We start from the raw sequence: 14,028 nt of genomic DNA, 5'->3' as shown, positions 1-14,028 counted from the left end.
AAAAAATGGTCTGGTCCCATTAGGACACAGAGCAGCCGAAAAACTGCCAGGAAAAAAACAGTTTAGCAATAGGAAGATGTAATCCTGGCTCTTGTATAATTAATCACTTTAAAAACATAATGTTGATTTATATTTATGATCTATTGCTGACCTCTGCAAAGAAGTTATTTACCTATGCTCAATACAGCCTTTGCTACATGTCAGTTTGAAGTGGCTCAATGAAGGCCCTAGCTGTTTGCCCAGAAAGTTAAATTGTGTATCTCTTTGCAATGTCCTCTTTGATTGCATTTAGACTTGATGTTTCTGTATTTGTTCCTGAATGCTGGGGTAATGGATATTTTTGAAAAGTACAGAGTAATATATGAGAACTATAAACTGCTTTTGATTTATTGCCTGTCATTACACGTGGTAACTACAGAGCATATGTCTCAAGGGGTATCACCTCCATTTACAGTGACTGAAAAAGGTGAGCTTTGCGTATTCCCCTTCAAATACAATGGCAAGAGCTATGAGGATTGTATTGTGGACAAAGGAAAACAGCGATGGTGTGCCACCACTAATGACTATGACAGAGATGGAAAACGGGGATTTTGTGGAAATGGTTAGTAAGAACTTCATTTACCAGAGATATGAAATGATGCACGTGTCCATTGGGCCTGATTCTCAGTTAAACCAAGGCTCTTTTTACATGGCTCGTACACTATAAGGATGATAGTGTGTGGTTTTCCCTCCCTCCCCTCCAGTACTACTGTTGTGTGGGTAAAAGTCCTTTATGAGGAGAAACTGTAACATGAGCAAACAGTATGCAATTTAAAAAAAAAAAAACACCCTAATGTCATAAAATGGTGAAAACTACTTTACCTAATAAAAGTTGATTTTCCCATTAAGCTGGAGATAAAGTTTAAAAAAAAAAAAAAAGTAGAATTTAATCAGCCTAATGTACTAAAGTAATGGTACATCAGAGTGATTGTGTTCTGCCTATTACGTGAATCTAACTAATATAGGTGGGCTAGAAACAAAAGCTGATATTTCTTTAATGAGAAGCTATGCTTGATTCAGAACAGTTCTCCACTACTGTCTAGAGTCATAATTATTACGCTGCATGGTCCACACGTACATTACAACCCCTCCAGTTTTTTTTTCTCTTCATTAATGTATCTCCACATAGCAACTGGGAATCGAGAAGCTACTATTATTTTCAAGTGCGATGACAATGCTGGGAACGGGAACCCTCAGCTCCTGAGCGAGACACTTGGCTGTGCTGTGACCTTTGAATGGAAAACACAGTTTGTTTGTCCTCCAAAGAAAATGGAGTGCAAGTTCATCCAAAAGCACAAAACCTACGATTTAAGAGTGCTCTCCTCACTGACAGGATCGTGGCTCTTTAACCATAATGGGATCGCGTGAGTGTTCTCCTCCCCCCCCACCCCCGGATGATTTTAATCCTTTTTACACAGCAGTTTGTGCATCAATGGATTGAGATTGATTTACATGTGGGTGTATGGAGGGGTGTATGATGGTTTTTCAGTATTTGATAGTCCACATTTGGTAGTGGGTTTGACTTATAGCTTTTCTCCAAATTGCAGCCTTTCATAAAGTTCAGTGAAATCACAAGTGTGCATTTTAGCATTTGGGAAATTGAAAGTTGTAATGAAAGGAGCCTGCTCATCCAACTAACTGGGGAAAGTCTTCTTCGCAAATGGGTACCTTTGCACAGGGTGGATTAAAAGTGATGGCATTTTAAAATAAACATCAGATTTTTTTAAAAATCTGAAATAAAATATAGCCTCAGAGAATATTCACTTTAATGAGTTAAAGGGGATATCTTTATCTTAATCGGTTTATCTTTTTGAGGTCAAATCAAGCGTATGGCCTGCACTAAATATATCTGCTGCTCTGAGTGTGACAGTGGAGTGAATGCCGGTGTTTACTTTTCCAACTTGAGTTGAGACACTTGGAACTTTGTTTTTCTTTTCCATTCTATGAATAAAGTAAAAGTGGAGAGGATGAGATGTACTAGTTCTAAAAAGTTGAAAAACATTGTTACCAGAAACAATGTCTTTGATTAACTACAATTAATACTTTCTTTGTTTAATAAATCAATTAATTTTTAATGCAAAACACATCTTTTATAAACGTGTGGCTTTGTATCCAGCACTTTTAAGGTACTGTTTTTTAACTAACAATTTCATAATGCTGTCTCTCTGTGTTTTTAATTGAACTCCAATTTTCTTCCAAATATAGCTTGACATGAGTGAAAAATTGATCTAGTAAATTAATGTTGGGGAACAGTGAATGACCCAGGCACACAAATCTTAAAATAAGAATCAGATCAGTTGATTTGGAAATGCAGTCAAAAAATCTGAAGTTTGACTCATTCTGTGTTTGCCCACACAGATTCAGATAGCTCTTATGGTAATGAGGCATGTCAAAATAACCACTGAGTTCTCATGTAAACTAAGCAACAATCAAAATTTCTGAATACAGAATATTTCATGATGCTTAATCCTTTCCTTGTTCCTGTTCATTCAGCATAAACTATTTTTTTTTCTTTTCTCTTCTCCTATGATAGGTATTACATGAATCTGTGTCAGAGAGTAAACAATGGACCCACAGGCTGCCCTGAAAGAGCCGCTATTTGCAGCAAAAGTCGAAATGGGGCTGTTCGGGTTCTGGGAGTTGTACATACACAGAAGCTGAATGTGACAGGTTCAGTAATCCTTTTGAATCCTTATTTCAGTAGACAGCTGCAAAATCAGTATTTTTATAGGGAGGATCTAGTGGTCATGCTGAAACACTCTTGCATAAAGGCTTCAGTAAATACATCTGTTGCATGTTAATTAAGCTTTTCATCTTAAATGGCAGTAATAGTTTATTAATGACACATGCTTTTAAAAACTCTTCCAAAATTCCATCTAAAACAGAGTAACATTTAGGCTGTGATAGTGGCCAAAAGAAGTAAAATTAGTTATAACTGAGCTTCTCTGAGGCCATTTTTAGGAAAAATGCAAACTTTGCTATCAAGAACCCAGCACTGGGACATGTTCAGGTATTCTACTCACTTTAATAGAATGTTTGAACGTGTTGCTTTTTTAAACAAGGATTCTTGTTTAAAATCCTAGTTAAAGGAAACTAGATAGTGACAGTTTTAGAAAATGCAAGAAAAATTATTCTGCTGCAATGCTTTGGTTTTAAAGAAGAATCTTTCTTCTTGTCTTCCAAAAGTGTACCTGCAGCTAACTTTTAAATCTCTTGTGTTTTTAAAGATTGGAAAGAAATCTAACCAATAGGGGAAAAAATTCATGCACGTATACTCAGTGCCTTACTTGCAAAAATGAGTTTTTCATTCATTGTTTGACAATGTGTGGGCTGTATTAAAATTGTAAAATGGAACTAGCTAGGCAAATTATCCATAACCTTAAAGGACAGAACACATTTGTAACTGAAGTGTTTCTTTTGGGAGGCATGGGGGAAACTGTGTGGTAAGGATGGTTGGAATGATGTAACAAGATGTAATTTGACCTCTGGGCCCATCAAAACATTGGGATTAGGTATTTAGCTTAATCTAAAATGGCAGTAGTATTTTATAACCACAGTCACAAGCCAAGTTATTTAAAGGATTACAGAACACAAAGAACTGAGTCTCTCAATGATTGTTTTTCAGATGATAAAGTCCTTGTTAGTTACTCAGGTGGATTTGAATGTAGAAAAAACAAGAAAGCAACAACTATTATAGAACTGAAATGTGCAAAAACAGTTGGTGAGCCCAGGCTACATAGGTGAGTAATAAGACTTCTGACTATATTAACCAGACCTTCTTGGTTCAGTCAACCAGAAAGATAGAGGGGTTGTGGAAACAGTTTTGGTTTTTGTGCATTTAGTACTGCATCCTTACAGCAGAACAAATTCTTGGCTTAAGAACTTAAAACGTTTGGTGCTATAGCAGAGCAAAGTTTTCATCCAAGAATCTCTGTACTTTAGGAACATAGTCTCCCTCACTTTTGTGAGGTTTGTACTATGCCCATTTTATGGAGGGGGTAAGACCCAGATTTTTACAGGTATTACTTCATTCAGTGTTTCAATGCTTATGTCTCATTTTCAAAAGTGACTTAGTGTTGACAATGTATAATTGAGGTGGAACAGTGCATAGACACCTTAAAAATCTGGGCCTAGGTTATTTGACCAAGGTAATACAGTGAGTCGATGGTAGTGCTGGGGATCGGAGCCATAGGTTCTAACTTGCAGTTTCTGCTCAGACCTCAACAGTCAGTTACTATTAAATAAAAAAAAATTGAACAAAATAGATTTCCAAACTTTATTTAGGTGCCAAGTTTTGGAAATTTTGCCAGTTAAATCGATTTTCAGCCCAATTACCCAACCTCTCTCCCAATCTGTAACTATACATTTTCTATTCTGCTTGAAAAGATTAGTTGGCATCCCTCTGATTGTTCTGATCCTCCACATTGTTCTCTGGCATTAGAACCTTGTGGAGAGCCAAAACAATGGTCACAAGTGAGGATGCCAGAAGAAAAAATGCTAGCAGTGGGACAAACAGCTGCCTGCTGTACTCACATGTTCTTAAAAGTAAATGCAGAAAGTTCTGAATAAATGTGCACTTTGTGTAGGGTTACCATATGTCCGTTTTTTCCCGGACATGTCCGGCTTTTCGGCAATCAAACCCCCGTCTGGGGGGAATTGCCAAAAAGCCGAACATGTCTGGGGAAAATGCCGGCTGGGCACTTCCCCTCCCACGGCTGCTCTGCTCCTCCCCTGACTCTTCGGCTCTGTTTAAGAGCATAGCGCTACGGCGGAGGGGAAGTGCACGGCCGGGGGCGCAGGGTCTGGAGGCATAGGGGCTGCCCGAAGCCCAAGCGCTACTGGCTTCACGGTTTGCCGGGCAGCCTCCAGACCCTGCGCCCCCAGCTGGGCGCGTCCCCTCCCGGGCTCCAGCTGGGCTGGGGAAGCGCCGGCTGGGGGCGCAGGGTCTGGGGGCTGCCCGGCAAACCGTGAAGCCGGTAGCGCTCGGGCAGCCCTTTTCATGTGGCTGGGAGTGGGAGGGAGGAGGGGGCGGAGTTGGGGTGGGGCTGGGGTGGGAAATGGGCGGGGCCAGGGGCCGTGGAGGGTCCTCTATTTGTTTAATATGGTAACCCTAACTTTGTGCTGCTTGTCAGCTATCTGTAAATTACAAGTAAAGGAACTGGATGGCTGCCCTGGAATAGCAAATGTATAGCCTGATTCCTCTGCCGCCCCCCCTCCCTCCCCCCCCGAAAGCCATTTAAAAATCGCACAGACTTCAGTGTGTGTAATTACACAGAACACGTTCTCAATCTGTGTTTACCAGATTGGAGGCTTTTGGATGCTTTCCACTTGTTCATTTTCATAAACAGCAATTCCATTCAGTATTTATTTTAGATTGTGTGGGCTAACATCTTGGTTGGCATTTCCTTCAAACTGATAAAGATGTGAAAGCATAGCAGGAAAGAATCAGTTGTTGTTGAGGTGGGTGTAGCTACAGTATATCCATTCTCTAGATTTATCAAATTATATCAGTTTCAAGTTTTTTCTAGCTATTGATTGTCATTACCAAAGAGGTTTTGGAGAGAGTGTGTTGCCTAACTGCGGGTTTCTTTAATCTGTGTTACTTTAACTTTAAAATGTGTTTTGTGTGCGCAATGGTAAAAGCTGACACAACTCTATGTATAAAAGTTCTCATTTAATGAGAGCCATAATCTCTGAACACCTCCCCTGAGCACTGAATATGTTTGGAGCCAAACTTTATGGCTCAGTTCTGTCTGGGAATGAAATGTCCCCCTGTAGCAATAGGAAAACTGAGCACAAGAGCCAGGGACTGGCACTTGACCAGCCATGTTTGTTGTCCAAGATCAGTGAAATGCAAAATGTAAACCTTCCAAAGCAAACCAGAGTGCTGATTAGTTTTACCTTTTCTTTAAATCTCAAATGCGGCATGTGCCATTGGGAACTTTAAGCAGCTGTTTTTCTGAATTTTTGTTTTAATTTATTTATTTATTATTTTTTTTACTTTTTACATTTGTGGTTTCAGAAATTACCTGTTGTTGGACTTCTGAATCCATTGACATAGGAAGCAGTTCAGTAAGGCTGGTAGAACAGTGATCTTGATCTAGATCATCAGTTTATGCAAGAAATAAGCACAGATATTAAGCTTCTACCTGCTGAACCAATAGGTTACACCATGTTGAAAATCATGAGTATCTTTCCCTCCTTCTTTCCCACGGTCAGTTATATTCTTTTCAGACTAGCAAGCACGTCACTCAAATATGACTTGTTACTGCTTTCCTATGTATTTGGTAGGATTGATGAAGAAAACTGTACATACTATATCACATGGGGAACTCGAGCAGCTTGTGCTGTGAAGCAGCAAGAAGTGGAGATAGTGAATGGGATGGTTATTAATCCTACAACTGGGAAAAATTTCAGCCTGGGTGACATTTATTACAAGTAAGTAAAACATGTTCCTATAGTGTGCTGAATTTGGCTACTAAAACCGTACCACTTTGACTGCTATGGGCTGTCTTAGATGTGCCTAGCTTTGGAGCACACATGCTAATGAACTTTCTGTAACTCACCAGCTGTGTGCAAACTACTGACTCTGGGCCTGATTCTGGAACGTGCTGAGTGCTTTCTCTTCCTGTTGAAGTCAGTCGGGGTTGAGGATGTTCTGTGTATCTCGATGCATTCAGCACCCCTTAGGGTCAGGCCCTTTTTTAAAACCAGATATCGAGAGTTCATCTAGTGTGTGCAAAACTCTCTTTCAAGACGATAGAGACAACAACCCTCTGATCTTGCCCAGTGTTTGTTCCCTCAGCCACTGTGTCATAGACTCTTACTACACCATTATGGTGACTTTGGTTTTTATGTAGCACCTTTTTTGTACTCCAGTAATGATACATTCACAGCTTCCCAGGCCAGAAAAGACCATTCTGCTGATGATAGTCTGACCTCCTGCAGAATACAGGTCATAGAACTTCCCCAAAATAATTCCTAGAGTGGATCTTTTAGAAAGACATCCAAAGACCTCCAAACTTGCCAGTAAGGGAGAATTGCTTGCAAGTTCTGAGGTAAGAAGTTTTTGTGGCCATGGTGCAAAGCTTTAACCATGGAGAGGCATAACATTGAGTCACTGGTTGAAATGGGAAACCTTAAAAGCAACAGGAGGCTCAGGGAAGGGAGGAATGTTAGACCTCAAGACTGACTCTAGTGTGTGTGTGTGTACGTACGTACACAGTAAAACTACAGAAGCAACTGCTTAGAGCAGGGTTACAACATGCTCAAAAAAGGCAATGAAGTAAACAATGCAGGGTGTGTGGCATGGAGATATAACCTCATAATTCAAGGGTGTGATGGGAAAGCAAGACAGTGAAGAAGCATTGCTTCTCTGAGTCACAGACCAGCAACATGAACTAAAGAGAGCAGGAATTGTATAGCCATGCAAAAGCACTGGTACATCTATTCACATGGCAGCCCTGCCATGTTCAGTTCATTCTGCTGCCTAATGTCATTGAATAAGGCAGGGTGGGGAACAGATGTTTATTCCAAAACAGACTTGGAAAGGTAACTGGGCGTGGGCTTGATCAAAAATCAATCTCGAGACAGGGGAGGAGTACTGGAACAAACCTCTTCTTTTTTTTTTTTTTTTTTTTTAAACCTCAAAACTTGGACTCTCTCCAGTAATGTCAATAGATACAATTATAAAATTTACGCATTACAAGTGGTTGGTAGCCATTACTCTTGGACATGCTGGATTGGTGTCAGCAGTGCCAGGATATTGCCACAGTTACTGATCAGGCAGAATGCATGATTTTATGACTAACACTTCAGCCCAGTCCAATTATGCTCCTAAATCCATAGTTAGGCCTCAAAATAAGTGGGCTGATCACCCATAAATCCCACTGAAGCCAATGGCAGTTGCAGGTGTTCAGTATCTTTTGATACTTACCTTTTGGTGTCTACATGTGGATTTGGGAGCTAACTTGTAGGTACCAAGGGTTGAACTTTTTTTTCCCCCATATCTGTCCTTTCTGACCGTAGAATATAAGAAATGTGCTTGGAAATCTGCTAAAATCAGGTTGCTGCTGATGTTGCAATATTTGTTCTTGCCCATAATTATGAGAGAAATTTGGACTTTACTACAAAGTTGCTTTTGCTTTCAGATTATACCAAGCATCTGGTGATATACGGACAAATGGTGACAAATATGTGTATGAAATACAACTTTCTGCTATAACAGACTCTGCGCACCCACAGTGCTCTGGAGCCAGCGTATGCCAGATTAAAACTACTAGTACCTACGTTAGGAAAGTTGGCTCTTCCGATAAAGCTAAATATTATGTTCAAGGTAAGTCCTCACTGACTAGAATTGTCTACACTTGGAACCTTTCTGTGAGTTACTTCCTATAATGTGAGACTTCTGCTTTTACTATCGTTTGTATTAGTATATTCCTGTTAAGACTGCTGGAATTGATCTTCCTGGCTACAATCTTTCCACTCTTACTTGTCAGTTTAAATGCAGGAGTGGCATAACGGAGACAGAAATGACTGACTTTCCTTATAGGAAAAAGATATTGGTGGAGTGATGGGGAAAACAAGACCCTTCTCTTCTTCTCCCCATCCCCATTTGCATGTATGCTCTATAAGTAATAGATTATACTGTCTGTGATCCCAGAAAAGGGTTTAATAAAGCTCAAGCGGGCTCTTCAGCGTAAAACATTGCATACAAAACTTAGTGTTAGTTATGGCAGGACCCTTCACATCTCCTGCAGATACAAAACTTGCCTGAATAGTATTAAAGTGAATGTCTCTCTCCTGGCTACAAGACCTCCTCTTCTATTAGTCAATACTGCCAAACAGGCCATGACACACAGGACAAAATACCAAGACACAGACTCTCTGTTTTCTTGGAGACCGTTATTGGTATCACTGCTTATTAAATCTCTCTCTTTACATTGTGTATTGCTTTCCCAAAACCTCGAATAGCAGATGGCACTCAGTGAATGTCATTGGTGCAAACTGTTTCATGTTCTCCAGAATTCAGAAAAACATTATCAAACTGCATATTGGATTTAATATTTGTTATGAGTTTTTGTGAAAAGTAGGCAAAATATTAGTAATTCTAGAAGAGCTCTGTAATAAAAATATATAAATATTATTCCTGCCTGATCGCCCAAGTGTAACACTTTTTTAAAGGGATGCTGTGAGTAATCGTAACCTAAACATTGCAGGAGTAAATTTAGACAGACATTCTGAAGTAACACACTTTCTCTTGCTCTCGCCTCAGTAAAAATGTAGCACATTTAATAGACCATTTGTAAGGACCTAGTGCCTGTGCAATGTTTTATGAAATCTTTTCACTTTTCTTCTTTGTAGACGATGACTTGGATGTTGTGTTTTCATCTGATTCAGCCTGTGGTAAAGATAAATCAAAATTCGCCTCCTCAACGATTTTATTCCACTGCAATTTACAGGCAAAAGAAGGCATCCCTGAATTCCTTCACGAGACAGCAGACTGCCAATATTTGTTTACCTGGTACACGTCTGCAGTCTGTCCATTAGAGTAAGTAACTTTATTCTCCCAAAGTAACATGCAGTTCTTGTTAGCAGTTTATCTACTAGAAGGTTATTTTGCCTTCCAGCATTATCTACGGTAGTTGTGGCAAGGAAAAGACATCTAAGAATCTAGTAAAAGGAGCATCTAATGCTTATGAGAGGAGTGAGTGGATACAATTTCAAGGCTTAATAAATGGCGGAACATTGATTCCACTTGCCAGCTAAATGATCATCTTGTACGAAGATTATTTTAGGTCTAGATTGTTTGTTTGTTTAATATTTGCACTGAAACAAATTGAAAAGAAGAGACCTCAATTAAAATATACTTCTCCCCATTCACTCAGTTTGTTTCCATCCAACAACTGCTTCTCTGGTTACTGAGAGGAGTAGCTTAAGGCATATCTCCCATTAACAAACTGCCTTAACTTTAATAATTTAAAAAAAAAAAAAAAAAAAAAGGAAAGCTTTCCATAGTCGTTTATTCAGTGTGTGGAAATGACTAGCTATGTTTCTTCCACACTGCAAATGGTTGTCACCTTTACCTGCCCACTTCTTTATGCCAGAACTTTCTCTGCTGGAGTGGACAATATTTATTTGTATTGCGCTAGTGCCTAGGAATCCCAATCACAGACCAGGGCCCACTTATGCTGAATATTGTACAAACACAACAAAAAGATGGTCCCTGCCTCAAAGAGCTTACGACCTAAGTATAAGACAAGATCCAACAAGTGGATATAGACAGATGGGAGAGCACAAGGTAACAATAAGACAATACTGATTGGCACAATAGGTCGTGGTCTCAAAGGTAAGATGTGTAGCTGCATCTAGGTGCTATGTTACAGCTTGTTGAAAGACAAATTGTGTTCACCTGCTATAACTTGCTATGGTGCAGGGTTGGGGTGCTGTGGATTCATAGCTAGATCCTACAGTGGTTTTGAGTTCAGCTTTTTTATTCTTTAAATATTTAAACTGTTGCTGTGAATTCTACTTGTTAATAACTACGTGCTAATAAATCTGTAATGTTTACAGAACTGTCCTTTTAAACAATAATTCTGTATTTGGTTGCAGACTCAAATGACCCTCTTCCTATTGCTTTGGTTTAGAATAAACTAGATCACTTGTGTATTTAAATTGAAATGCACTAAACCTTCTCCCTTTGAAGCAGCTTCTATATAACAGTCCAACAAGAGCTGGCGTTACATCTCTTACTGAATTTGTTTGATCCACTGTTTCTAATCAACGTTTCCTCAGACTGTTATACACAACCAGACAGAGTGTCCTCTTATCCATGTCTCCTATGCTGCCTACAGAAGTTCTGAGAGCCAGGGCCAATCTGACCAGGGAGTGCAAATTTTCAAAGGCCTTTCGGGAAGAAGCCAAGCTGTTGGGGCTGTGCTGAGTGTCCTCCTGGTGGTTCTCACAGCGTGTCTGTTGATCTTGTTGCTTTACAAAAAAGAGAGGAGGTAAGATAGGGGAGGCTAATGGGAAAATGTTTCCTTGTGGTGTTTAAGGTGATTTCAGTTAAAGGGATGGTGTCTACTTGATATCTAGTCAGTTTCTCAGAATGTGTTTTTAAGTTGATGGTATCTCTAAGCGTAACTCAAGAGTTTCCCCTGGTTCAACTTGACCCAATAGATACAGCAGAGAACAAATACATGAGTTAATGCTATCATGATTAACAGTATGTTCAGCACTGCAGAGTAAATGTAGTTTGCTCTTCCCCCCGGTGAATGTTCTGCTAGCAATTTTGTTACAGATTTGAGAAGACAGAGGAGTTCCAGAACATTTATTGGTGATGAGGTAGAGAGGGAGTGGTGTGATTGACTACCTCCAGATACTAGAATTGAGTCCTCAGTGCTAGCAATTAGAATAGTCTTGGACCAAATCTTTCTCTTATATACCAGTGTAACCCATTCAATTAATGGACTTGGAAAGGTGTATATGAGAAGAGTATTGGATCTCTTCTCTTGACTGGAAACTGAGCAGATTTCGCACAGACTGGCAGAAGAGAGTGAAAATTAAGGGTTTTGGTATTGCTGATCACTGTTTTTTCTCAGAAGGATAAATAGGGATCTAATACTGTAAGATGAACATTATTTTTTTCCATTTTTTTGTTTTAGAGAAACTGTGATACACAAGATAACCAACTGCTGCAGAAGAACATCAAATGTTTCCTATAAATATACAAAGGTAATTGTACTACTTATAGTTGTGATGACCTCTGAGGTTCTGTTTTTTAAATGATTTTTCAAACTAGTACTATAGCTGCTTCTATTCACAATTACTTTAAATGAATTTAAACTTACTCTTTTTGACTATCGGCGAGCTGGTTGGCTGGCTGAGACTAAATCTGAAAGTAGATGGAGGGAAAGAACAGAATAGTTTCTGTCCTCACAGATGGGAGGATAGGAGAATGAGGAGGATTAAGGGAAATGCTGTGGAGTGATCAACAAATAGGAGGCAAACTGGGAAAGCACAGAGCCAGAGAAGATGAGAATAATGTGGAATAGTGCTCAGAATGTAAAAGGCAGCATAGAGAGATCAAAGTATTAGTGCACTAACACCGTATTTTGTGCTATCTGCTTATCAGTGGAAAATGGTAAATCAAAGTGCGGGATGGGGCTGTTAGTGGTTCTCAGGTGATGGATTTCAGGAGACCATAAAGGGTGCTTGTGAGAGCCTATCCAATATTCAGTAACTTTACCATCTTCATACTGTAGATAAACACTGAAGAAGAAGCTAATGAGAATGAAACTGAGTGGCTTATGGAGGAAATTGCAGCACCAAATCAGAGATCAGGAAAAGGAGGACAAGAAAATGGTCACATCACTACCACATCTGTTAAATCAGAAGCCTTGACATCTCTCCGGGTGGATGACCTGGACAGTGAGGATGAAGTTCTAACTGTCCCAGATGTGAGGATTCATTCAACTAGAGGGGTGCAATCCAGAGGCTCAGACCAGAACAGGCACCAGCAAAAGAAGCCATTTAGCCTGGGAAGTGATGCCAAGACCAACTTGCTGAATGGAGGAAAGGAAAGAAAAACAAAACCTAACCCAGGCCAACAGAAGACACAGAATTCTACGAATACCCTATCGTTTCATGATGATAGTGATGAGGACTTGTTGAATGTTTAGCCCCTCTTGTGCCTAATTAAATAAATATAGATATATATATATATATATATATATATATAGTGGGACAACAAAACACTTCCAACCAAATATGAAGACTTTAGCCTGAGATTTCTTCTGGATTTTGCCTTTGACAAGAAAACATTCAAAAGGGAAGAAAAAAAGGATCAATCCTGGTTGTTTACAATGATCTGTTCAGTAATGACTGGACTTCCAGCATCCAGTTGGCTGAGTTATGTTGGTTCTCTCTTTTTCTCTCTCTCTCTCCCCCTCTGTCTCTAGCCAGGATTTTCTCTTTTTAAACCTTCAGCACAGGCACGACATGTTACAAAATCATTTCAAAGGACAGGATTAAATCTGAATTGTGCCCCTGTCACTTGAGATTCAAGATATTTGACTACTAGCATTTTAACTCTCTCCTTGTATTTATTGACTCACTACTCAGGTTTGCTGAATAATAGCAACATGTTCTTCCTGCCGGCAGGGTATTATTCTATAGATTCACACATCATATGAGAAGGAAAATAAGTAACTTTTTGTTTGGGATGGGTTTGATGTAAATGTTGGAGTTGGTCTAATTTATCCTGTAAATTTGAATACTCCATTCTAATTTAAACAGTTAATTGATTTAAAACCATTTACTGAAAGGTACAACTCTGTTAGCTTTAGTCTGAAATGGTGGTTGTTCTTTGCATGATATTTTTGGTACTGGTCACATGACATATTTCATCAGTATTTGCTTAAACAGCTGACAAGCACCCAAAGCTTTCCCTTGAGTGCAGACGGGACTAGAATTTGTGCATGCTCAGACATAACTGGATTGTTCAAGGTCGTGGGTGCAGAATTCCTAGAATGCCATATTCACAATCCTGTCATTTCTGTCATCTTAAAAAGCCCAAGACCTAGAGAAGCCTTAATTTGCAAAACAGGTATTGTTTTTGGTACTAATTGCATAAAATATGGTGGGCCCACGTCTTTCAGTAGTATCTCAGATCCAGGTCGTCTTATATCCTGAGGCCAATGGTCACTGAATTACAATGTTGCCAGAACTTAATGGAGGTGATATCAATCTTCCTGTAGCAGTCTGCTCCTCTCAATGTTTTCTGAATTATCTATGGGCGATAATACAGTTTCATATACGTGTACAGGTACTTGTTGGTCAGAATTTTTGAGACTCTTTCTTGTACCTTTTTGGTTGGCTTATTTGGTTTCAACACTGGTTTCTTCATTTTATAAAACAGTTTCCATTTTGAATCAAATTTAGTGTAATATAAACTATTCAGCAATTTCAATAAAAGATAAATTAAATGGA

At 39.3% G+C, this 14,028-nt stretch overlaps 1 protein-coding gene across 1 annotated transcript in view; it reads left to right on the top strand.

The window, feature by feature from the left end:
• IGF2R (insulin like growth factor 2 receptor) overlaps positions 1–14,028 on the top strand; it is a 94,387-nt gene extending 80,359 nt beyond the window's left edge. Inside the window, exons 39-48 of the mRNA XM_054022209.1 lie at positions 455–601; positions 1,169–1,403; positions 2,573–2,709; positions 3,665–3,779; positions 6,331–6,477; positions 8,190–8,374; positions 9,403–9,589; positions 10,893–11,045; positions 11,703–11,772; positions 12,303–14,028. Coding sequence (XP_053878184.1) covers positions 455–601; positions 1,169–1,403; positions 2,573–2,709; positions 3,665–3,779; positions 6,331–6,477; positions 8,190–8,374; positions 9,403–9,589; positions 10,893–11,045; positions 11,703–11,772; positions 12,303–12,719 — 1,793 coding nt within the window. The 3' untranslated portion in view covers positions 12,720–14,028. The remainder of the gene's footprint in view (positions 1–454; positions 602–1,168; positions 1,404–2,572; positions 2,710–3,664; positions 3,780–6,330; positions 6,478–8,189; positions 8,375–9,402; positions 9,590–10,892; positions 11,046–11,702; positions 11,773–12,302) is intronic.

The sequence above is a fragment of the Malaclemys terrapin genome, chromosome 3, assembly GCF_027887155.1.
Source record: "Malaclemys terrapin pileata isolate rMalTer1 chromosome 3, rMalTer1.hap1, whole genome shotgun sequence".
In the NCBI taxonomy this organism is placed as follows: Eukaryota; Metazoa; Chordata; order Testudines; family Emydidae; genus Malaclemys; species Malaclemys terrapin.
Note: the sequence above shows the minus strand (reverse complement) of the source record. Positions and strands in the feature narration are given on the sequence as shown.